This window comes from Pelophylax lessonae, assembly GCF_965119305.1.
Source record: "Pelophylax lessonae genome assembly, chromosome: 1".
In the NCBI taxonomy this organism is placed as follows: domain Eukaryota; kingdom Metazoa; phylum Chordata; class Amphibia; order Anura; family Ranidae; genus Pelophylax; species Pelophylax lessonae.
The window spans coordinates 607079009-607102497 of NC_138768.1; the positions used below are offsets into that span (position 1 = coordinate 607079009).

General features: G+C 45.7%; 1 protein-coding gene across 1 annotated transcript in view; it reads right to left on the reverse strand.

Annotated features, from left to right (window-relative positions):
* TBCK (TBC1 domain containing kinase) overlaps window positions 1–23489 on the reverse strand; it is a 554412-nt gene that overhangs the window by 412332 nt on the left and 118591 nt on the right. Inside the window, exons 7-11 of the mRNA XM_082256928.1 lie at window positions 23280–23340; window positions 15595–15656; window positions 7380–7441; window positions 5186–5334; window positions 4957–5095 (exon numbers count right to left, since the gene is read on the reverse strand). Coding sequence (XP_082113054.1) covers window positions 4957–5095; window positions 5186–5334; window positions 7380–7441; window positions 15595–15656; window positions 23280–23340 — 473 coding nt within the window. The remainder of the gene's footprint in view (window positions 1–4956; window positions 5096–5185; window positions 5335–7379; window positions 7442–15594; window positions 15657–23279; window positions 23341–23489) is intronic.

Below are 23489 nucleotides of genomic sequence, written 5' to 3' on the forward strand. Positions count from 1 at the left end.
TTCTGCTCATCGGCTATCCTTATTGTTAGTGTATTTTATGTGTGGCCCAACACAATTACTCTTCTTCCAATGTCACCCACGAAGGTCAAAAGGTTGGACACCCTTGCTTTAGAACTTCCATTACTGGAATCATCACAAGTAATGCATGCATCTCTTTTGCCAGTTACAATGCAGGTGCTTTTTTCCAATGTGTAAATTGGATCATGCTGCCACCTTGTGGCCCAATTGTATACACACGAGTACACTGTGAATTGTAATTTTCTGATATCCAAAACGGATATTTAGATGATAGTTACCTATACATCTGATAAGTCATATGGAACTGTGTATGTAAACATTAATTTTTGTGACACTAAACTTTTGTAGCAGTGATGTCACTCTATACTGAAAGAGTACTCCTAGTCAAACTTTTGAACTTTTTGAATACATTTGGAATAGGTCACAACAACCTTTGTCAGTTTTTTACTGCTATGGCCCACTGGGGAGATTAATCCTTTCTATTTTGTCCTGTGTTTAACTCATACTGAAAGTGATGGGATATCCTAAATTTACAGTTGTCACTGGAACAGGAAGAAGGAGGAAATCCAGAAATGGCGACACGCCTGGTTCTAACCACACCTCTATCCAAAAGTATTAAAAAAGTTTTGTCTAGAGATACTTGGGTTATGCACACTGGACAGTTTAAACGCTGCTGTTAGGAGCATCTGGCATTTTCTTTTCTGCCTCTAAACACCCTGCATGTTAGCCTATGTGTCCATGCACACATAGGTGTTTAGAGGCATTTCGAGTCACAAAAAAGCACTTCCAGTTTGTCCGGTAGCAGCAGCGTTTTGGCAGAAAAAAAAATGCAATGTAATGCCTCGTACACACGCAACGATTATCGGCCGACTGATCGTCCGTCTTTTGTCCAAGTTGTGTTTTGTTGGTTGGAATGTGCCTAGACTGCACACGAATTTTCTCGGCCAACAAAAATCTACTTCAGAAGTGATGTCATGTGCTGGTTTACTTTCCGTGTGTTTTTTCTTCTCTGAGCATGCCCAGTCTTGCTCATCAGATTTTTGTCTGCCGAAATCTGTACTGACTGACCGAAAATCGGCCGTAGTGTTGACGGCCAACAAAAATTTTATAGCCTGCACACCAGATTTTTTTCGGCCGAAAAGTCGGAGTCGGTTGTCGAAAGCATCATACTAACAAGCCGAAAATCGGCCGATCGGACGTTGGCCGAAAATTCACGGCCAATAATCGATGCGTGTGTACGAGGCATAAATGTGTGTTAACACTAGGCATGTCAAGAGCTTGGGCGTTAACTAATTTCAATGGCCAGAATATTTAAATTAACATTTCTTAAATGCGCACCACGCAAAAAAAAAAAAAAAAAAATTGCAAAAATATTTATTTTCCAAGATCATATTTTGTATATAACTTTTGTTGTACGGCCTGATGCAACTTTGGGGGTCCTAGCCACGGTAATCTACAAACACAAACACACATGAGCGATCTCTCAACTGCCCTTTCCTGACCAGATTTATAAAAGATGACAGCAGCTACAAAATGATTAACGTATTCACAATCAAGACATGATACCCAACATTTTATTGCCATAAAAAACACAAATAAAACATTTATCAAATACAACATTCAAAACAAAGCATTTGCCAACACCTGAATTAGACAGAGAAAAAACAATGCAATCTGTTGTGTGTGTCTAGTAACAATTCTGTTCAAGAATGAAAAATATACATCTACATTAAAAAGAAAAACAAAACAATGATTAAAGTACATTCTGGCTTACATTTTCTAGACAGCATTTCAGATGTTTTAAATTTTTTGGCAACACAATAAAACAAAACATCATAAAGTCAGCTTTAGAAAAACAGATCCTGTGTTACTAATGTGTAAAATACATGCTATAAATTGGATTAGGTATAATGATAGAAAAACTAAAACGGGTTATGCGATGTTTCTGAGAGGCATTACACTGTATCTGACTTGAATAATGGAAGCTGTCATTGTAGTCCCTGTTTTTCAGCCCTGGTTCACAATCAGGCGATTTGTAATGCAAGCTGAATCAAACTAAATCGCATGACAAGTGAAATAACATCAGTTTCCTTGGAGCCGTTCACATACATGCAGTGCGACTGTGATCCATCTTTGAAAGAGTTTGGTGCAATGCAGTGCGATTTTGTGGTCTAAAGACTTCAATGGACATGCATGAAAAAATGTTTTACGGATCTAAATGCAGGCTTTTGTTTCTTAACCGGTTGCCGACCGCCGCAAGTACATATACTGCGGCGGTCAGCCCTGGCCAGGCAAAGTGACGTACCGGTACGTCACTAGCCTGGGAGCCAAAAGCGGGCGAGCGCACAGCGCCGGAGGTGCGCTCCCACCTCGGCTCGTTCACGGACCCCTCCGTGCGTGTGACCGGCGGACCCGATGTCCGCCGGTCACTCGCGATTGTCCGCTGTGAAGGGAGAAAGGCAGGCGGCTAATGTAAACAAAGCCGCCTGTCATTCTTCCCTGTTTAAAAGCACTGATCTAACGGTACTGCTATGTAGGACCGTTGATCTGTGCTGTTACACACACAGCCACATCCCTGCACTGTTAGAAGCACGCCCCTAGGGACACACTTAACCCCTCCCTCTCCAATAAAGTTAACCCCTTCCCTGCCAGTGTCATTTTTACAGTAACAGTGCATATGTATAGCACTGATTACTGTAGTAATGTCACTGGTACCCCCAAAAGTGTCAAAAATGTCAGTCAAGGGTCCGATCTGTCCGCTGCAATGTCGCAGTCCCGCAAAAAAAAAACGCAGATCGCGCCATTACTCGTTAAAAAAAATAACCAACAAAAATGACAAAAATCTTACCCTTAGTTAGTAAACGCAATAACTTTTGCGCAAACCAATCAAAATACGCTTATTGTGATTTTTTTTTTACCAAACATAGGTAGCAGAAAACAAATTGGCCAAAAATTTAAAAAAAAATTTCGATTTTTACATTTTTTTGGGGGGGAATTTCATATAAAAAAAATTTAAAAATATTGTTATTTTTGCAAAATTGTCGCTCTTTTTTTGATTATAGCGCATGATCAAAAAATTGCACAGGTGATCAAATACCACCAAAAGAAAGCTCTATTTGTGGGGAAAAAAAGGACGTCAAATTCGTTTAGGTACAGCGTCGCACGACCGCGCAATTGTCCGCTAAAGTCACGCAGTGCCGAATCGCAAAATACCCCCTGGTCAGGAAGGGGGTAAAATCTTCCGGGGCTTAAGTGGTTAATGTGTCTGTACACACAGACTAGTAAACATATGCTGTGTGTATTGATCAGTAAAAATAAAATACAGGAATCTGAGTTGCTGGTCAGTATTTTTGCATGTATACTCTCAAACATGCACAAATACGAGCATATGACACACTTTTCCATTAAAATAATGCTAGAAGAGTTTCTATGTTTGTGTGTGCACACTCACTAATAAATTGAAGGTACCAATAATTTTGTTCAGTCCATTTTTGGAGGTTTGCGTGGAATATGTCAGATTTGTTTTTTGTCTCTGTAGCACTACTCCCTTGGGAGCTGCTGATTACGGGTTCCCCTGGGTTACCATTAGCAACAACATGGCAGATTGACATTTTCCCAAGTGTGTTAGCTCAGTCAGGAAACAGTCCAGTAGCTTTGGTTTTTGTGTTTTTATTTGGAACTTGGATAGGAGAAGGGAATGAGTGGGATACTCCAACTTTATACATTATGCACTATAGGCTGGGACGACTTGAAAATGCTGAGTAACGCTAGTCACAGCTAGGCCGCTGCTTCAGTCTATCACAAGCTGCGACGCAGGACTGAACTTTCTGAGGTAAACTGCACCCTGAGGTAATCTGTACTGCAGAACAACTTCAGGGCCCTTCTTGGCACCCCCTTTGTTCCTAATCTTCAGGGTCAACTACATGGCACCCCCTTTCACTGATACACTCCGTGAGTGAGCTGGCTCCTTGATCCCCTGACTTCTCTGGAGTGGTCCCCTCTCCTAGGCAGACCCTTAGGCAAAACTCCTGATACTCACGATACTGTTTTTCCCAAGATGATTCTACCAGCAGCTTGAAAGTGTCAGCACTATGGATCATCTGCAGCTCAGCTCCACACCTGGTTCAAGAGACCGACTGCCTGAGCCACCTTCCTTACACCTGCAGGAGAGACCAGCCGTCTGCCTCCTCCTGGGACTCTGCTTCCCAAAGATGCCCTCTCACATGCTCCCTCCGGATTTATAGCCAATCCCAGGATGCATTGCAGCAATGCCCACACACTGAGACAGCCATAAACCCTGGTGTGCTACTGGTTAGGTTTCCTCCACTGTCCAACAAGCTCCCTTATTGAATACAGTGGGGACACTCCCTTAGACCTAATAAATCACACCTGGAAACATGTGACAGACTAAACTAAAAGATCAGGCTCTCCTGATAAGCAGAACAGAGCAACCAAATGCATTTTCCTAGCACCTACCTAGGGGGGGGGGGGGGGGGGTACGGGGTGCTACATGTCATACCAATACAAACAAAAGAAATAAACATCAGAACGCCTAAACATTTGTAATTGCAACAATTTCCGGGGCGAAGTGGTGTATTATCTGACCAAAATGCAGGGGTGAAAATATTTTTGTCTCTCGCTCTCTCTCTTTCTATATATATATATTAAATTGTACAATGCTGTAACTCTCCCGATACCCACTGATTTTGTGCAGAGACATAATTTCTATACGTCAGCTCTCCAATGTAACTTGTATGTTTTTCATGTTGTACTGTACATAGCTGTAAATTGATGGAAAAATAGCAATTGGATTAATGGACACAAATTCTCTGTTTCTTCCCTATGTACTGTTTTTATTCAATTGCATTGAAAATGATTTAATGTTCAATAAAAAGAGATTATACAAAAAAAAATTGCTACTATTATTTTATCACTTACTTTGGTAATGTGCAGATAGGTGGCTTGGATCTAATAATTCCCTTGCCGACCAGTTCTTTTTCCAAATCTCCTCCAGCTAAACACCAGAGGTAATACACCTCTTCAATGGACCTTTCTGCCAAAAAGTCACTGTCTTCATCTATAGGAAGGAAAACAAACTCTAAATATAATCCTTTATTACTGTGTACATTCATAGCTGATAAACCTTCACACCTAATAATCACTGTACCTTTACATAGGAGACTGATGTCTTCAGGCAAATCAAGGTCAGCACATCTTAATGCTGAGGAAAACAGACTAGCCAGTTGTCGGAAAGGTATGTAACCAGAAGACACAGCACTGAAAACACTGCTGGTGAGCAACTCTGCAGCTGAGGGTCTACAAGTAATGTATATGTTAGAAAAGGGTGATGACCCAGGAAAGAAACAAATTTAAAAGTATTTAATCCTGGTAACACTCAATCAGGAACAGCAACAAGCAATGATATCCTGAAAAGTGCAGTAAACACACTTTTGGCAAACCAACAGTTAGAATCTAAAGTATGGACTGCTGCACTCGTTGCTGCTGATCATTGAATACTTTACAGATTAAGAGCTTGTTTATCAACTATCCCTATACCAACTTATAGGTTTTCTTAAAAAACATTTATGGTGGAACAACAACTAAGGAAACAAACAGATCTTAGAGCTCATATACCTTGGATATATCCCTAATAAGGCCATAGATGGTTTGAATTTTGGCTGGTTTGGCAGGGACCAGATGAGATTTGAACCATGTATGAGCAGGCTGATTGTACCCAAGTCAATCCATCAATCCGCCTGGATACAACCAGTATGCTGTATTTTTACATGCAATTATTGCCAAACCCACCCCCCTTGCCGGGAGAACACTACAGCAGCATGGGAGGGATTCCCCCATCAACACAATAAGGGCTCTTTCACACGGGTGTTCCGATCAGATCCGCCTCTCAGTTTTTTAGGCGGATCTGATCGGATGCCAATTCATCCCTATGGAGCAGCGGATGTCAGCGGTGACATGTCCGCTGACACCTGTTGCCATCCGCATCCGATCCTGTCCGTGAAATCCGGACGGATGGAAACCCTATTTTCCATCCGTCCAGGGGATCGGATCAGATGAGAGCGGACGGGCGGTCCGCTCTCATCCAATCCCCCATAGAGAGCAGCAGGGGCTGTGACACCTCCCTCTCCGCACTGCAAGCGGAGACGGAGCTGTCATCCGCCGGCTCAGCAGGGGTCGGCGGATCGATCCCCGCTGAGCAGCACGGATCCGCCTACGGAGGTGGACCGTGTGAAAGAGCCCTTAGTGTTGATGGAGAAAACAACATCTATGGCCGGCCTAAGGCCCCTTTCACACATGCTGTCCGTTTGTCCGTTTTTCATCCATCCGTTGACGGATGAAAAACAGACATTAATGTATCTCTATGTAAAAACGGATGATCATCCGTTAACATCCGTTTTCATCCGCTTCCGTCAATGTCTGTTTTTTCGAACGAATGCCCTATTTTTCATCAGTCAAAAAAACGGATCGGACGAAAAACGGATGACAACGGATGAAAAACGGATGACAACGGATGAAAAATGGATAACAACTGACGAAAAACGGATGAAAAACGGATGACAACTGATGAAAAAAGGATGAAAAACGGATGAAAAATGGATGGAAAACTGATACATTTTGACATGACTGAACTGAAGAACTGAACGGACCGTATGTGTGAAAGGGGCCTTACACCTATAATGTTTCATTTTTTGCACAGTAAATGCAGATCAGCAGACATGTATGATGTTTGTGCATAAATGCTTTTCTGTTAAGCTGTCTGATGTGCTTTCAGCCTCACTACAAGATGTCTTGAGCTGAGTTGGCAGTGCAAATAAGGTCTGCTGACACAGCAGAGAGCATGCCTATCATTGAACAGTCTGGATATTGTCCTGAATGCAATGCTTCAGTAAAAGATCTTACTGGATGCTAAATGCAACAAATACACTTTTTATAGAATAGACCTGGTAATACACGAGGCCATTCGAAAGAGACTGAATGGAAGACATAAAGAATGTGATCTACATTCAGCTGCCACTAGGGATATGCTTTCAATAAGTGAGTTCCGTAAACTGTTCATTGTACTCAATATTCTACATCAGGTCTATTCTAATGGCAGAAGATATACAACAGGCAGGGAAATATCTCACAGTGTCTGTAACCTAATGGCTGGCAAGGGAACACTTTCAAAAGTAAACACAAAGGGGGCATTTTTAGGTAAAAACAGCAACTAGATGTAAGTTATATTATCATATGCAAAAAACAGACTTTAATGTCACTTTAACCATTAATAGTAATTATTAGTAATAGTAATTAACCATTAATAAGTAATTGGATAGTAATTAATATTACTACCCAGTACTCACCTTTTAGATGGGTAGTATGTGAGACACTTTCTCAGTAAGGCTAAGACATTTTCTGGCAGATTCTGAGAAAAATAAATTCCAAAAATATCACCATGAAGTTGAGTATCAAAGTAACATACGATATATTTTCTATATATTACACATACACACACATATACTGTATGTATATATATATATATATTTTTTTTTTTTTTTCCAGTTTAGCACTCTGGACACAACACAATCTGTGCATTTATTAAGCATTGTTCTATAGTAAAGGTGGTCATATTTTGTTGAGGAGTTACAGGTCATCTAAGCCTCACACAATTGTAAAAATTAGATTTTTCCTACAGCTTACCTGTAAAATCCTTTTCTTGGAGTACATCACGGGACACAGAGCAGCCATAATAATTACTATTTGGGTTATACGCCACCTATAGATGAATGGGCCCTGGCAAACAAAAAAAACGGAAGTCCCCCTCTATATAACCTCTCCCATACAGGAAGTACCTCAGTTTTATAGCAAGCAATAAACATCCCAGACAAGAGGGGAGGGACCTCTGTGTCCTGAGATGTACGCAAAGAAAAGGACTTTACAGGTAAGCTGTAGGAAAAATCCAATTTTCTTTATCTTACATTACTGGACACAGAGCAGCCATATTAATTACTATCTGGGACGTCCCAAAGCAATGCCCTTGAGGGGGGGGCACACTAAATGTGAAAAAAACTGCCATCAGACCGAAAAGATCTACATAGCTGTCTGCAGAACACTGCGGCCAAATGCAGAATCCTCCCGAGTCCTAACATCCAGGGCCGATGCAAGGATTTTTGACACCCTAGGCGAAACCGAATTTTGCCGCCCATTGGCTCCTCCCCCTGGGCACCGCCCCCAATTGGCTCCACCCCCTTTGCCCTGCACATGTATACCCCACCTTTTTAATGACAGCTACCATTTTGAATACAACGCTTTGCTAGACCAGCTAATTTTAAAATAGTTTATTTTAATTGTAAACATTTTCTCATATGCACAATATGCTATGCTGGGCTCTGTGCTATGCCCGGGCTCTGTGCTATGCCGGGTTCTGTGGTACGCTGGGCTCTGTGGTATGCTGTGGATATCCCAGCAGGGCTGAGGGCGGCAGTGTCAAAGCTCAGCTGTCAAGACTGTGAGAATGGAGCCCCTATTTCCTCCTTAATACCGACTCACAGGCGGAGTGATATCAAGTACACTCTGCCTGTGAGAGGAGGAATCATACAGGGGAAGCACACGGCTGCAGTAGAGAGCAGAGCCATGTGCTTTCTCTGTATGGCTCTTCCTCCCACAGGCGGAGTGCACTTGATATCACTCTGCCTGTGAGCGGAACCTAAATAGTGGCTCCGTTCTCAGTCCTGACAGCTGAGCTCACCTCTGACACTGCTGTCCTCAGCCCTGCCGGGATATCACCCTGCGCTCGTGGGTGTCCGTGAGTGCAGGGTGAAATGCGGGAGACTCCCACAACTTGCAGGAGACTTGAGATGTCTGCAATACCTGGGAACACAGTAAATTTGCGTATATCATATTCATTCATTTGTTACTTTATTTGTGATCTGGCGCAGGGTGGAGATCGCTTGTGATTGTCACAAGTGTGTTTCCCTTGGTTTTGGAAATGTTCACTAATTAAACCTAAAGCTGGCCTTGCACTGATTGAAATCCCCTGAGTGGGTGCTGAGTGAATAAAAAATAATTTCGATTTTTTTTTTTTATTCAGTGCTGGTTCACCCTATTGCGATGACAGACATCACATGTGATTCGGAGCGCACTGCTCCTAAAACCACATGCGATGTCTGTGCGGTGCAAATTCAGCCATACAGATTGTATAGCTGAATTTGCATCTGAATCGCATTGAACTCACACAGGACCCTTTTTTTGGTGCGCAGCAGAATTGGATTGCACGGTGGTTCACACCAGTGCGATCCGATTCATGTGCGAACTTTCAGATCGCACTGCGATATGCGATCTGACCTGGGGGTGTCGTTAACTTTGAATTGACACCCCCAGCGTATCGCATATGCCAGTGTGAACTGCCTGTGCTGTGAATGTGATGCGTTCCCGCATCGCAATAGTGTTAACCGGCACTAAGTCTGCAGACTGCAGGCTGAACAAAAAAAATCTTCAAGTACTATATGGCCAGCTTTACTGAAATTAGATGTCTAACTTAATAGCAATCAGAAATAAACACCTTAACACCCTCCCCTCCCGGCCCGCGGATAGCTTCTAATTCTAAACCAGGATCTTTTAGGATAGCTTCTTAAACCAGGATATTGTATGTAGGATATTGTAAGGCTCCAGCACGCACCTTCCAATCGTTTCTTGCTTTCGTTTCTCCTCCACGGTTCAATCGCTGGCTTGCTGCACTGACTCCTCCATCCACAGAATAGACTCCACACTCCACGCTTCCTCTCTGCCTGTTCTCCCCCACGCTGGCTGCACTGACACGCCCAGTCCCTCTCATATGTGATATCACTCCGGAGCTTAACACAGAAGAAGAAGACGGACCTACGGGAGCCGAGGCTGACTGACTGATCAATTTACATCTGGAGGGAGGAGGGGGAGGAGGGGGGAGAGAGAGGTAGTAACAGTGACTGACATCAGACTGAAAAAAGTCAGCGGCGGACCCGACTGCTCACATGGTGACGGACACTTGCCGAGTTGCCAATCACGGTCTGTCAGTGATAGATAGATAGTACAGAGACCAGAGGGGCTGGCTGCTGCACAGCACAGGGGAGAGACTGAGAAGGGGAATTGAAACCAGCGGCCGGGCGCCCTAGGCGGCAGTGCGCTCTAGGCGGCTGCCTAACTTGCCTAGTGGTAGCGCCGACCCTGCTAACATCCACCTGATAGAATCTAGTGAACGTGTGTACTGAAGACCAAGTGGCAGTCCTGCAAATCTGAGCCATAGAAGCATAATGGCGAACTGCCCAAGAAGCACCTACTCTTCTGGCACAGTGTGCTTTTACAGGAAAAGGTGGAATCTTCCCCTTTAAACCATACGCCTGGATAATGATCTGGCGAATCCACCTAGAAATTGTAGACCTAGGTGCTGCCTGCTCTTTCCTGGGCCCTTCTGGCAGCACGAACAAAAGGTCAGACTTCCGAATCTGAGCTGACATCCTCAAATATTTAAATTCACATACTACATCGAAAGAATGTAACAACTTTTCCTCTGCTGTTTGAAGATTTGGAAAGAAGGAAGACAGTATAATGTCCTGTTTCAAATAAAAAGCAGACACCACCTTGTGCAAAAACCCTGGGTGTGGACGTAGAATCACCCTATCTTGATGGAAGTTTAAAAATTTCTCCTTACAAGAAAGAACCGCTAACTCGGATACTCTTCTAGCTGAAGTTACTGCAACCAAAAAGACTAACTTTCTGGTCAAAAGAACCAGAGGAATTTGCCGAATGGGCTCAAAAGGCTGTTTCTGTAGAACCGCCCAGACCAAATTTAAATCCCAAGGACACAACGGTGGCCTAATTGGCGGAAGCATATGTAGCACCCCTTGTATAAAGGCTCGGACCAAGGAATGCGAAGCAATAGGTCTTTGAAAAAAGACTGACAAGGCTGAAATTTGACCTTTAATAGTGCCTGAGGCTAGCTTCATATCTACCCCTACTTGCAAGAAGGCTAGAATTCTCCTGATTAAATATTTACGGGGTTGCCACTTCCTTGCCTCACACCAAGAAATGTAAGACGTATAGACTCTGTAATAAATGCCCCTAGAGACTGGATTCCTAGCCTTTATCACAGTAGAGACTGCAGGACCAGATATACCCCACCCTCTCAAAATCCAGGCTTCAATAGCCAAACCATCAAATTTAGAATTAGTAAAGCAGGGTGGAATATCAGACCCTGAGAGAGCAGGTTCAGACGCAGTGGGAGAACCCATGGCCTTCCCACAGAAAACCTTAGAATTTGCGTGTACCAAATCCCCCTGGGCCAAGCTGGAGCCACCAGGATTACTGGTTTCCATTCTTCCTGAATCCTGCACAGTTGTGGCAGCAGCTGAACTGGGGGAAAGGCATAGATTAGGGAAAACTACTCCCAGGGAGTCACCAAGGCATCCACACTGACTGCGAGTGGATCCCTGGTCCTGGACACAAATTTGTCAAACTTGTTGTTGAACCTGGATGCTGACAGATCTACATCCACTGTTGGATTTTATTTGCAAAGATCTCAGGATATAAGGACCAGTCCCCTGGAAACATATGCTGGCGACTCAGAAAGTCTGGAACGAAAACCGTTGACAGGTATGGAACAAATTTCTCTGCCCAGGAGAGGATGTGACCCACCTCCTTCTGGGCTGACTGACTCTTGATGCCCCCTGATGGTTGATATAGGCCACAGCCATGGCATTGTCGGATTGTACCCTGATGGGACAACCCCGAAGTCTGGCAGTCCAATACCTTAATGCCAGACTCCTTTCTAACCAGGACCATTTCCCTTCGGACAGTGGTTTCCTCCAGAACTGCTCCCCAGCCAGGGAGACTGGCATCTGTTGTCCCCACCTTCCAGACTACTGGAAGAAAGGATTTCCCGTTCTCCAAATTCCTGGCTACCAACCACCAACCTAGACTCTAGAGACATGCGACAATCTAGGGCCTGGATCTTTTTGCTCCAGGCTGACAGAATGTTGTTCTGTAAAGGTCTGGCATTGAATTGGGCATAAGGAACTGCTTCCAATGAGGACACAGTCTTCCTTAGCAACCTCCTACAAGGACGTACAAAAGGATAATTTTTCCCTCTTGCGATCCAAACTAGATTCTTCAGGGCTACGACCTTTCTTGGCGGCAAAAACACCTTTGCCTGTACTGTGTACACAAGGAAACCCAGATACTCTAAACTCTGAACCAGATGCAACGCTGATTTTGCAAAGTTCAGGATTCAACCCAGACGTTCTAAGATCTGAACTGCCTGAAACACATTCTGGCTTAGATTAGAAGCCGACTGGTCTATAAGTAATAGATCATCCCTGTATCCTACCACTGCTATCCCTTGAGACCTTAGAATAGCCAATATTGGAGCTAGGGTTTTTGTGAACACTCATGGAGCTGTGGCTAGGCTGAAGGGCAAGGTCACAAACTGCAAAGAGCAAAAACCCTTGAAGGACCTGAAAAAATTGGCATGCGAAGGTAAGCATCCTTAATGTCTATGGATTCTAGAAATTCTCCTCCTTGAAGAGAGGCCATGACTGAGCAAATTGACTCCCTCTGGAATGTACGAATGTTTAAGAACTGGTTCAGGGCTTTGAGATCCAGAATAGGTATCACATCTCCGTTTGGCTTGAGGACTACGAAAAGTGAGTAAAAACCCCCTGAATTTCTCATCATCCGGAACTTCTGTAATCACTGCTTGAGACCTCAGGTGGTCCAGAGCCAGAAAGAAGGATCTTCTTTTTAGAGGCTCTGCAGGTATGTTTGACCTTACAAACCGAGGAGGAGGAAACACCCGAAATTCTAGTTTGTACCCCTGTGAGATGGTAGAAATAACCCAGTTGTCCTGAATCATTTCCACCCAGGCCTCTGAGAACTGTAGAAGCCTTCCCCCACCTGAGTGGGGCGTTCCTTCACAGGGTAGATTTAGAGCTAGGTTTGGTAGGCCTGTGGGCCCAGGGTTTATACTGCCATTGACCTGAAGGCTTGGCTCTAGATTCAGATGGCTGAGGCTGTCGAAACTGCCTGGGATTAGAAGTACTGGGAATCTGAGTGTTAGACACCTTAAAAGAAGGACGTTTACTTCTCCCCCTTGAAATCATTTGGATATATTTGTCCAGATTGTCACCAAATAGGCGGTAATTCCGCAGACCAACTTCTTAGCCACAGGATTCTGTGCATATGAACTGACAGAAGAGCAAATTTGCTGTATGGAGTCAAGAGCATCTACTGCAAAACACAAAGCCCATGGTAAATCTGCTAAATCTTAGGTGACTCTCCCTGAGGAGGAACACTCCTGGAAACCCGTTTAATACGGTCTTTCAAAGACTGACAAACGCCTATAGCTGCCACTGGCAGTTGTATTGCAGACCCTGCAATAACAAAGGAAGCTTTTAGTAATTATTCCAATTTCTTATCAGCTGGATCATTAAAAACCTAGGCATTATCTACAGGACAGGTTAAATTTCTGTTTACAGAAGAAATATCAGCATCTACTGTAGGCACACTCCATTTTCTTGTGAATTTTTTCTCCATAGGATACAAAAAAAAAAAACCTTTTGGGAGGAATAAAAATCCTTTCAGGATGATCCCAATCAGCATATACTATCTGCTCTAAAAGCGGATTTAAAGGAAAAGCCTGAGAATTTTAAGGTGGGCGTAACTAGCCTAATGAGGAAAAAGAGACTTAAAAAATTTCTAAGGGAGGTAATTTAAATGCATACCATTTCAGTGAGAGACTGAATTAACAATCTCTGGGATTGAGAGGCCGAGAATGGCTCCTCAGACCATGACTCCCCAAAATTGGAATCCTCTGATTTGTCTGCTTCTAAGCCATTTACAGCTACTTTGTCCACATCCTCTGCCCAGTCCTGAACTAAAACAGGGGGGGGGGGGGTCTCAGGTGAGGGCGATCTATCCATCCTTGTGACACTGAAGTAATCATGCCAGCAATTTTTCACTCAAGGCCCGCTAAAGCTGATGCCACATCCTCCTCAGTGATGTATGCTGAGACAGAAGCACTAGATGTGGCTACTATGCCTGACAACCATAATGCCTCATATTGGCCAGTCGCCTCTGGCCTCACAGGGGGGGGGGGGTTAACACAGAGTATGCACGGCTAGGATCTGCCAATCCTGAAGGCGGCACACTTGTGCCCCTCCCCCCCACTCCTTTTCTGGGAGGACATTGCTCCAGACAAGAAAACTTGTGGTACTTATTTTAGTGTACTGAAAGCTTGTGCCAAGCTGTAACAGCTTATCACGCACAGCAGTTATCCCAAAGTAACAGAACCTGTCAGTGCCTGTAAACATCCACTCAGTGACTCACGCACCCAGCTGCAGCTGCTCTGTGTCCCATCCAGCTTCTGACAGAAGCTTACGTCGTCGGGAACACTGCTCAAATGCAGCGCCATCTCCTCCCATTACTGCGCATGTGCGGCGTGCACGTCTGCATGCCACATGCACGCTAACGGGTCACAGACACGCCCCCTCCCACCTCCACGTGCACGCTCATGCATGTAAGTAGACTGAACTTGCGCATGTGATCTCCCGCCGCAGGGATGGCCACCGAAGGTGCTCACTGAGCCTGAGTCACAGAGGGTAAGCGGATGCGCAGGTGGGATGCACAAAGTCCTGCTGCCCACCAAGCATCAGGGGGGTTGAGAGCAGAAAAATGTAAGGCATCCAAGGTATGCAAGGCACAGCTGAATACACATACTGCCTCTAGTGGAGACATAAAACATTGCACCCGGTATCTGTTAAATTAGAAGGTAACAGTGCATCATAATTAAAGTGAACTTACCATTCTTGCTGCAGGATTCTGCCTACACCTAGAACCCAATCTTCACTCATCACAGCGGGTTCTGGGACTTGTCGACCTGCAGGGACCGGATTCCCCTAATTTTTGGGCCACTCCCTTGGACCTGTAGGGCACCCTGCCGAAACGCCTTTGGAGTTAGTCTTACCAAGGGTCCAGGTTCTAGGGTCCAGCACCCAAGAGGGTCGCATTACAGGCAATACCTTGTTTCCCTTTACCGAGGCTCAGATACCATCCTTTTGGTCTTCCACTTTAGGATGGATCTGGATGCCAATCCCCTTGGATCCAGAAATCCTAACTGGGATTGTAGCATAATCTTTTTCTTCTTCTTTTAAACTATGGAGAGCTTCACCTCTAAGACACTGGCAAAAAAACTGGAGGTACTTCCTGTATGGGAGGGGTTATATAGACGGGTACTTTTTGATTGCCTGTGTCATTTCACCTATAGGTGGCGTATAACCCAGATAGTAATTATTATGGCTGTTCTGTGTCCTGTGATGTACGATAAAGAAAGCCATTTGCAGGCAGCTACTTCAGCCACAGAAAACAGATACATTCAACTTCATTCTTGTTATAGCTGTCATGAGATGCTACCTGCTAAGATTCATCAAATGGGAATCACATGTTCTCTACAGCACCACCTAAAGGGAATACTTCAAACATTCTGCTTTTAAAATGCATGACATTAGCTCTACCAGCAATTTCCTGGGAATAGCAAACCGATTCACAGACCTTTATCACTTCCACACATCCATGTTCTTCAGCAAGCACAGTCACAATGTCATCAACACAGCCTGAGGGAGCAAAATAACAAGAACATGAGGGCCAAGACATTCACATAAAAACTTGGAGCTGTGTAAAAACAGAAAGCTTGGAATTTCATGGTAGCATGAAAAGACAACCCCTCTTAAATTGAAATCTAAAGAAGATTTTATGATTCTGAGTGGATCCTAATTTTCTCACTGACAGGCAGGTGTTGAAACTTCTTAAAATGACCCGGCTGCACATATACTAGAGGCTGCAAACTAAGAAAAGTAAAGTAATGTGGTCTCTGCAGAAACTGTCCAGGAAACGCAGTGTAGCATATAATAGACATACCTAGCTGTGCAGAGGTACTGATATATAAGAAGTACTGTGCAACACTTTATTCATGTCCATTCCATCCATTTGTGTCAAAAGGAGAAACACTTTGTACATGACCAATTTTACACAATCATCTTTTACATTTGAATGTTTACCTTGAAGAGGTACATAGGAATTTAGTATACATAATGCAGACCAAGTACAGGGACAGGATTCTTGTTTTGGGTCACTGAAGGACTTTTGTATGAAGGACTGGTCAAGAACTTCACTAAGTCAATGTCAGGGCTTGATTGGCAGTTATGCCAAAGGCCTGCAAGAAGTCATTTCTGCCAAAGAAATTCCAGTTTCTGAAACCAAGAGAGTACCGTATTTTTTGCTCCATAAGACGCACTTCCCCCCCCCCCAAAAAAAATGGGGGGCAAATGTCTGTGCGTCCTATGGAGCGAATACGGAGTCTCCCCGCGGTGTCTCCTGAGTCTCGGCTCAGTTGTCACTTACTTGCACAGAGCCGCTACTTCCTGTATAGGTCCGGCTCACAGGCTGAGTGATATCAGATGCACTCCGCCTGTGAATGGAGAAGCCATACACAGGAAGCAGCGGCTTTGCTCTGTACTGCAGCTGCATGCTTCCTCCCGGGCTCATCAGCCACAGACAGAGTGCCTACAAGCAAATCCCTGCAAGTACCCTTATTGCTCTTACTGTATACGGTGTGTGTGTGTTTTCTCTTAAGTTCATTGACAGATGCAGTTCTCTCTGATCCATATTAGTAGGGTAATACTGCCCCCTACAGTAGTAGCACACTAGGCAGAAAAAAGTTCTGGCTACGCCTATGGGCAGTACCGGAGGGTACACCCTCTCTCTCCCTGCATAGGATGTCAGTTTTGTATGAAAGCAGTGTCAGAAAAGTAACACCAACACAACTCAAAATAGAGGGGCGGGTACTGCGTCCGTCAATGAAGTTAAGAGAAAAGGATTTTACGGTAAGTCAAAAATCCAGTTTTCTCCATCGTTCCTGACATACGCAGTTCTCTCTGATCCATATCAGTCGGGACATCCCAAAGCAGTGCCATAAAATGAGGGGTGGGAACAGCAGAAAAGAACAAGTCCCCAAGGCCAAACATAGCCGACCAGGCAACATAGGACTCATCAGAACAAAAGATGAGGCCCACCTGAAACAAACAGTAAACACCCTCAAGGAAGGTCAAAAGCCCTCCAAACAGCAGCCAGCAAAAATCCTTGTGGCCGAAAAGAGGCATCTGCAGATGCCAGCACATCCACCTTATAAAACATGGGAAAGGTGTGAACAGACTACCAGGTAGCCGTCTTGCAACCTGGAGCACAGATGCCTACAAGGCGAAAAGCCCAGGAAGCACTAGGCGCCCGAGTAGAACGCGCCAAAACAGGGAAAGGTAGGACCCAACCCGTAATTGAATAAACCTGCACCACCGTCTGTCCAATCCATCCGGGAATAGATGCAGCAGACGCAGGCAGTCCCATTCACGGGCCATTCGTAAGTACAGAGAGCGAGCCGGACTTACGAAAAGACACAGTAGCCCACACTCTAAACAGAGTAAGCAATGCACATTCCTTAGGATGCGAGTGCTAAGGACACAGGATGGGAATACAATTGATCAAGTGAACACCAGAAACCATATTTGAAGGAAAGGACGGATCCAGACGAAGTACCACTTGGCCCCATGATCAACATATATAGAGAAAAACAGGACAATGTCGCCAGCGCCGACACCTGCGCGCAGAGTGACAGCAACCAAAAAGGCCACCTTCTGTAATAAGGTAGGAGGGGATACCCTCGAATACTCACAAACAAAGGGTCTAAAGGAACCGACTGCACCAAATCAAGGTCCTCAATGGGTGACGGAGGTCGCACCGGAAGTACCAAGTATCGCAGCCCCCGGACAAAGTCACGCACCAGGGCACAGGCGGCCAACGGCCTTTGGAAGAAATTTGCCAAAGCCGAAACCTGACCCTTGACAGTACTCAAGGCCAACTTGTGATCAACTTCCCGTTGAAGGAAGCCAAGATCCGGGCCACCGAGTAAGAGCAAGGGGGAGCCCACGCAATATATGACTGTCTCGTATGATGAACAAAAATCACCCTAGAAGTCGCTTCCCACGCTTCAAGCAGGGTGGGAATCACTGAAGCAGCCAAACCCCGACCTTCAGCACCTGGCATTCAACAGCTAAGTGGGCAACATCAGCGACCGTAAAGTCGGACGGGAGATAGGCCCTGGAGACATTAACTTCTCCCTGAGAGGAATTCTCCAAGGAGTGTCTGCGGTTAGCCTGACCAGGCCGGTGTACCAAGCTCGGCGAGGCCCGTCCGGAGCCACGAGAATGACTGGAATTCCTTCCGCCTCCATCCTGTGAAAAATTCTCGGCAGCAACTTGGGAGGAGGAAAGGCAGACCACAGCTGTGCGCAGGTGACTAAGCTAAACTCCACAACATCATTCAAGTTGAACTTAGCGAATGTTCTTGCCCATGACAGAACCCATGGAGCCACCATTGCACCCACCAGATGGTCCCGGGAGCGGGCCACAAATCGCAGCACTATCCTGTAGATGCGACGCCAACAGGTCCATGTCTGGAGTGCCCCCAACGAAGGCACAACTGCTGAAACACCTCCGGATGAAGGGACCATTCCCCTGCATCTAAGGCCTGTCGACTGAGGAAAATCCCCTGCCAAGGTTTCCACACCTGGAAAGGGAAAAGTGGAAGAGCTGGAACAAGGCGCACTGCCCAACAAAGAATTGACACTTCCAAGGCCGATAGGACACTCTTGGTGCCCCCTTGGCAAATGACATAGGTCGTGGCGTAGTCGATTGAACATGCACCGGGCAGCTGCAGGTGCCCGATCCAGTGAACCAGGCAAGGCGGATTGCTCTCAGCCCCAGAATATTGATCGGTAACCTGGATCCTCCTAGGACCATACTCCCGAAGCAGAGAACCTGCCGAGGACTCTTCCCCACCCGGACAGGCTTGCATCCGCGGTGATAATTGTTCAGGAAAAAGGCGAGGAAGGATTGCAGCTCAATACTCCCTGGTCAGCCAGCTCAGCTGAATCCGAAAGTCCAGAGAGTTTGGATTCTAGTCCCATTCGAGAAGGATCGCCTTCTGGGGGGCCTTCTTCACGAGAGGGATTGAGCGAAAGGGACTGTCTCGAAAGACGGCACCATCAGTCCCAGAACTCGCAGACAGCTCCGAAGGGACGCCCATGTGGGGGACAGGAATAGTTGAAACGCAGTCTGAAGCTCCAAGAGTTTTTTCCCCAGAGGGAGAAAACACCCTGCCTGAGGGCGAGTTCAAAGTCAGGCCCAGATAGTCCAGTCTCATGGAAGGGACTAGGGATGACTTCTGAAGGTTCAGAACCCACCTGAACTCCTCCAGAGTTCTTGTGGTGACTTCCAAATTCGTTTGTCAGCACCGTAGGGGACTCCACACAGAGAAGCAGATCAGCCAGGAACCCCGAACTGATACGCCCTGCTGCCGCAACAGCCACAGGACCGGAGCCAACACCTTTGTGAAGACCCTAGTAACATAAGCGAGACCAAAGGGTAACGCCACAAACCGATAGAGGTCCTTCCCCACGGCAAAAAACTGAGAATCGTAGGTGTCCCGAACATAACAGGATGTGAAGGTAGGCAGCTTGATGTCTATGGAGGCCAGGAATCCCCCTGATGCAGGGAAGCCACCACCGTGCGAACCGATACCAACTTGAATTTTTGATCTGCACGGAACCATCAAAGGACCAGTTGGTCCAGCTTGTTAAACCAGAGCCTGAACTGCCCCACAGAGTGCCTGAAAGTGATCCAAGGACAGCCGTACATTGGAAGGGAAAAATAAACGGATCGAAACTCGATCTTGCAACTATCCGCATGACCTCCTGAGCCCAGTGAGCCTTGGATCCAGGCCAGCCGCAGGTCCTCAACCGGCAAGGACCGCCCCCCACCCCCAGACGGGTGAGGGAGCACCTTCAGGCTGAGTAGGCCTTGTCCGCAGGTCTGGAAAAAAAACAATCTCATGTTCTCCAGACCAGGGTCGTTTGGAACCACCCGCGGAAGTCTGGAAGGACTTCGCCACATCGACCGTCCCCGAGGGACAAAGAACCTGTTTGAGAGCCGAAAGGGAAGAACCCCGACTGCTACGAAGGCACTTACCCTTGTTAGCCCGTGAAAGAAACCCCCCCCCCCCCCCCGTGAGACCCTTATATAATGTCATCCAGGGCATCGCCAAACAGGCGATCCAACGAAAAGGGAGATCCATTAGGACCGTCTTACAAGTTTGATCCAGGCACAGACCAACACTCCGATCAAGTAGACGCTGGAAAACCCCGGCCGCAAAAGACAAGGTGACCCAAGTTCTTAACCTCCTTGGCGGTAATCCCGAGCGTGACTCGGGGTGGATTTTTCATTGCAGGAGCGGTAACCCCGAGTCACGCTCGGGGTGGATGTGCAGAGAGCGCAGCGGTGTTCTCTTACCTTCTCCTGGCGATCCAGCGATGATCTCTCATTGCTGAGATCGCCAGCCGAGAGTCCCGCCGCTCCTCCGTCCACCGTTGGTGTGATCACTTCCTAGTTCCGTTCCCTGCAGCAGCAATGCTGCATGGGAGCGGAACTAGGGAGGGAAATTAAAAAAAAAAAAACGTTGCACAAAACACATAACACATGTATATATATATATATATATATAAAATTATATTATTGATTCAATTATAATTCATGCGTTATATATTACATATATATATTATATACACACACACACACACACACACACACACACACACACACACACATATATATATATATAATATATAATGCATGAATTATAATCTAATCAATAATATAATTTTATTATATATATTATATATTAAATAATAAAATTATATTATTGATTAGATTATAATTCATGCGTTTGTGTTTCAAATTTATCACATCTGGGATGTCTACTAGACTCTTGTTTTGGTCAGGTTTAAGTCAGTAATTACTAAGAATTGTAGGCCTATAATACATAACGCCAAATTTCCATGAAAAGAATTGTACCGCTTTTGGTATGTAATTCCTGACAGAATCATACCGCCAAGGAGGTTAAGGACGGGGATTCCTCAACCGGAACAATGGTAGTCCCATTCAGCTACAGACCGTACGTCCACCAAAGGCAGAACAGCATTCTGCACCAGAGACTCTCCAACATGGCAACGTCTAACGGCCGCTTAGACACCATCTCAGACGGTCCCCTCTTACATGAGCAGCCAGCAAAAAGAACAGCTCCAGGTGGCATGTGAGTGCCAGATGCCACCTGGGCCCCAGGCGCAGCTGCCCATGTGACCCCAAAATTGCAGGGTGTCACGCACCGAAAACAGCCACTGCATCCACCAGCGCCTGTCACGGCAGGGGAGGTAGAAATTGCATCCTCATCATCTGAGGAGACAGACACGGCAGGGAGGCCCCATGTCTGTGGCGGCTGAGCCAGACTCAGACTCGGAGACATCAGATGAGGCAGGGGAAGGCAGAGAAACATTAAAGCGCACCTACCACCGTGACCCGGGCCCAAATGCTTTCCGAACTGCCGAAAAGGCATAGACGGACCGGGGAGATCCGGAAGGCCCTGCGACCTCCATGAGGGGGGTCAGGTGGGAACAAATGGCCTGCAGGGTCCATACTAAACCTGAGGAACCCGCCAGCAATTAAAAAAATTACATTTTTTTGTAAAGCGGCCCCACAGCGTCCCCCGGAGGTCAGGCGCTTGCTAACAGACCCCCACAGAGAGGGAGAGACCACCCTCATGACTCATTGTCTTTCAGAAACTCCCACTGGCCTCCACAGCAAAAAAATCTACTGCAAAATGGGCAAAAATGGGTGTACCAAGATGGCCACCGCCATACAAGCAAACAGAGGCTACAACAGAATGGTGGCCCCGTGCGGGAATCGGGACCCCCCAAACGCCCATTCACACCATCCACTGCAGAAAACCCCACCAAGGCTCCCCCCCCCCCGCACGATCGGTCGAGCGCCGGGGACAGCACACTCCCCCGGCCCCCCATGCGGCCTGCACACTAGGCCCCAGCCTCAGGTAGGCCCAAACCATCCCCCATGTGGGAGGGGGTAGGGGTGGTGGTGGAGAGGAGGGGGGGGTCACAACAAGACAGAGGGAAACACAGGAGTGTGAGGGTCCGACCATACCAGGGACAGGGCCTGCGTCCACCCCATAATGCGCCAGGGAAGGGAGGGATGTTTACTCACCATACCGGTAACATAGACGGCGCCATCTCCTGACAGGACCCCACGCCACTGTAGTAGGGGGGCTGTCGGCCAAATAGGAACGCTGCAAAATAAGCCTAGACCCTGTTGTGTGGGTCATGGCGAGACGTTTAACTTGCGACGCCAGTCCCCGTCCAGTGGGACTATGTTGCGACTGATCCCAGCGTGGAGCTAAGGCCTGCACGCGTTAAGATGGCCAGACTGGGGTGACCACTGGATAGTGGGGTCCAGTCTGTCGCCCAGTCCGGCATTATTGCTTGAAGATCGCAAAGGAAAAAGTTCCGGAGAAAAAAAGGCTAGCTAAAAAAAAATCTACATAAAAAAATAATTTATATGCCAGGACCAGAGATCCCAGAAAGGAACTAGGTACTTACTCCTGACTAGGCGGATTAAAACTGACATCCTATGCAGGAAGAGAGAGGGTGTACCCTCCGGGACTGCCCATAGGCATAGCCAGAACTTTTTTCTGCCTAGTTTCCAACTCCTGTAGGGGGCAGTATTACCCTACTGATATGGATCAGAGAGAACTGCGTCCGTCAATGAACGATAGAGACATTTTTTTTCTTGTTTTCCCCCTCTAAAACCTAGGTCTTATGGTCAGGTGCGTCTTATGGAGCGAAAAATACGGTACTTTTTCTATTGTACACTATTACATCTCTTGATATTTTTGCTGAATAAATGATTGAAAAGTCATAGTGTATATTCAAGTATAACATCCTTATCTATAGGCACTGTTTCAATAAAGAGCTAATGTTCACCTCTTCAAATAGGTTAATAAAATTATCAATTTCCAGGGTTGAACTTAATTTTTCACATGTACAGTAAATAAATGTATTTCACTGTGCAGCAACTAAAAACTATTATTAGGCGCTTTGCTCACACCCTTCACTTGCAAAATAAATATAGAAACCAAAAAATGTGTGCACCACTCCCCCCAATTATTTCTCATAATGAGCGCTGCACATTTACTTTTTCACATGCCTGTAGCTGTTTGCAAGGTTTTTAGATTTCAATTTTTTAACACAACTGAATGCGAATGTATTTGCTTTTATCACATACCCAGTGTAAGTATAAGTTTTAGCTTCTCAGCTATATCAAGGCTTTGAAATAATTTCCTTCCCTGAAAAAAGAGAAATACATTTATTAGATAGGACCACTCATAAATAGTTTGTAAAATGTAAGTCTATATATTATAAGAAAAATGTACTTGGAAAAAAAAAAATACATATGTTCGACCCCTGCTACAACTATATTCTAAGAATATTACCA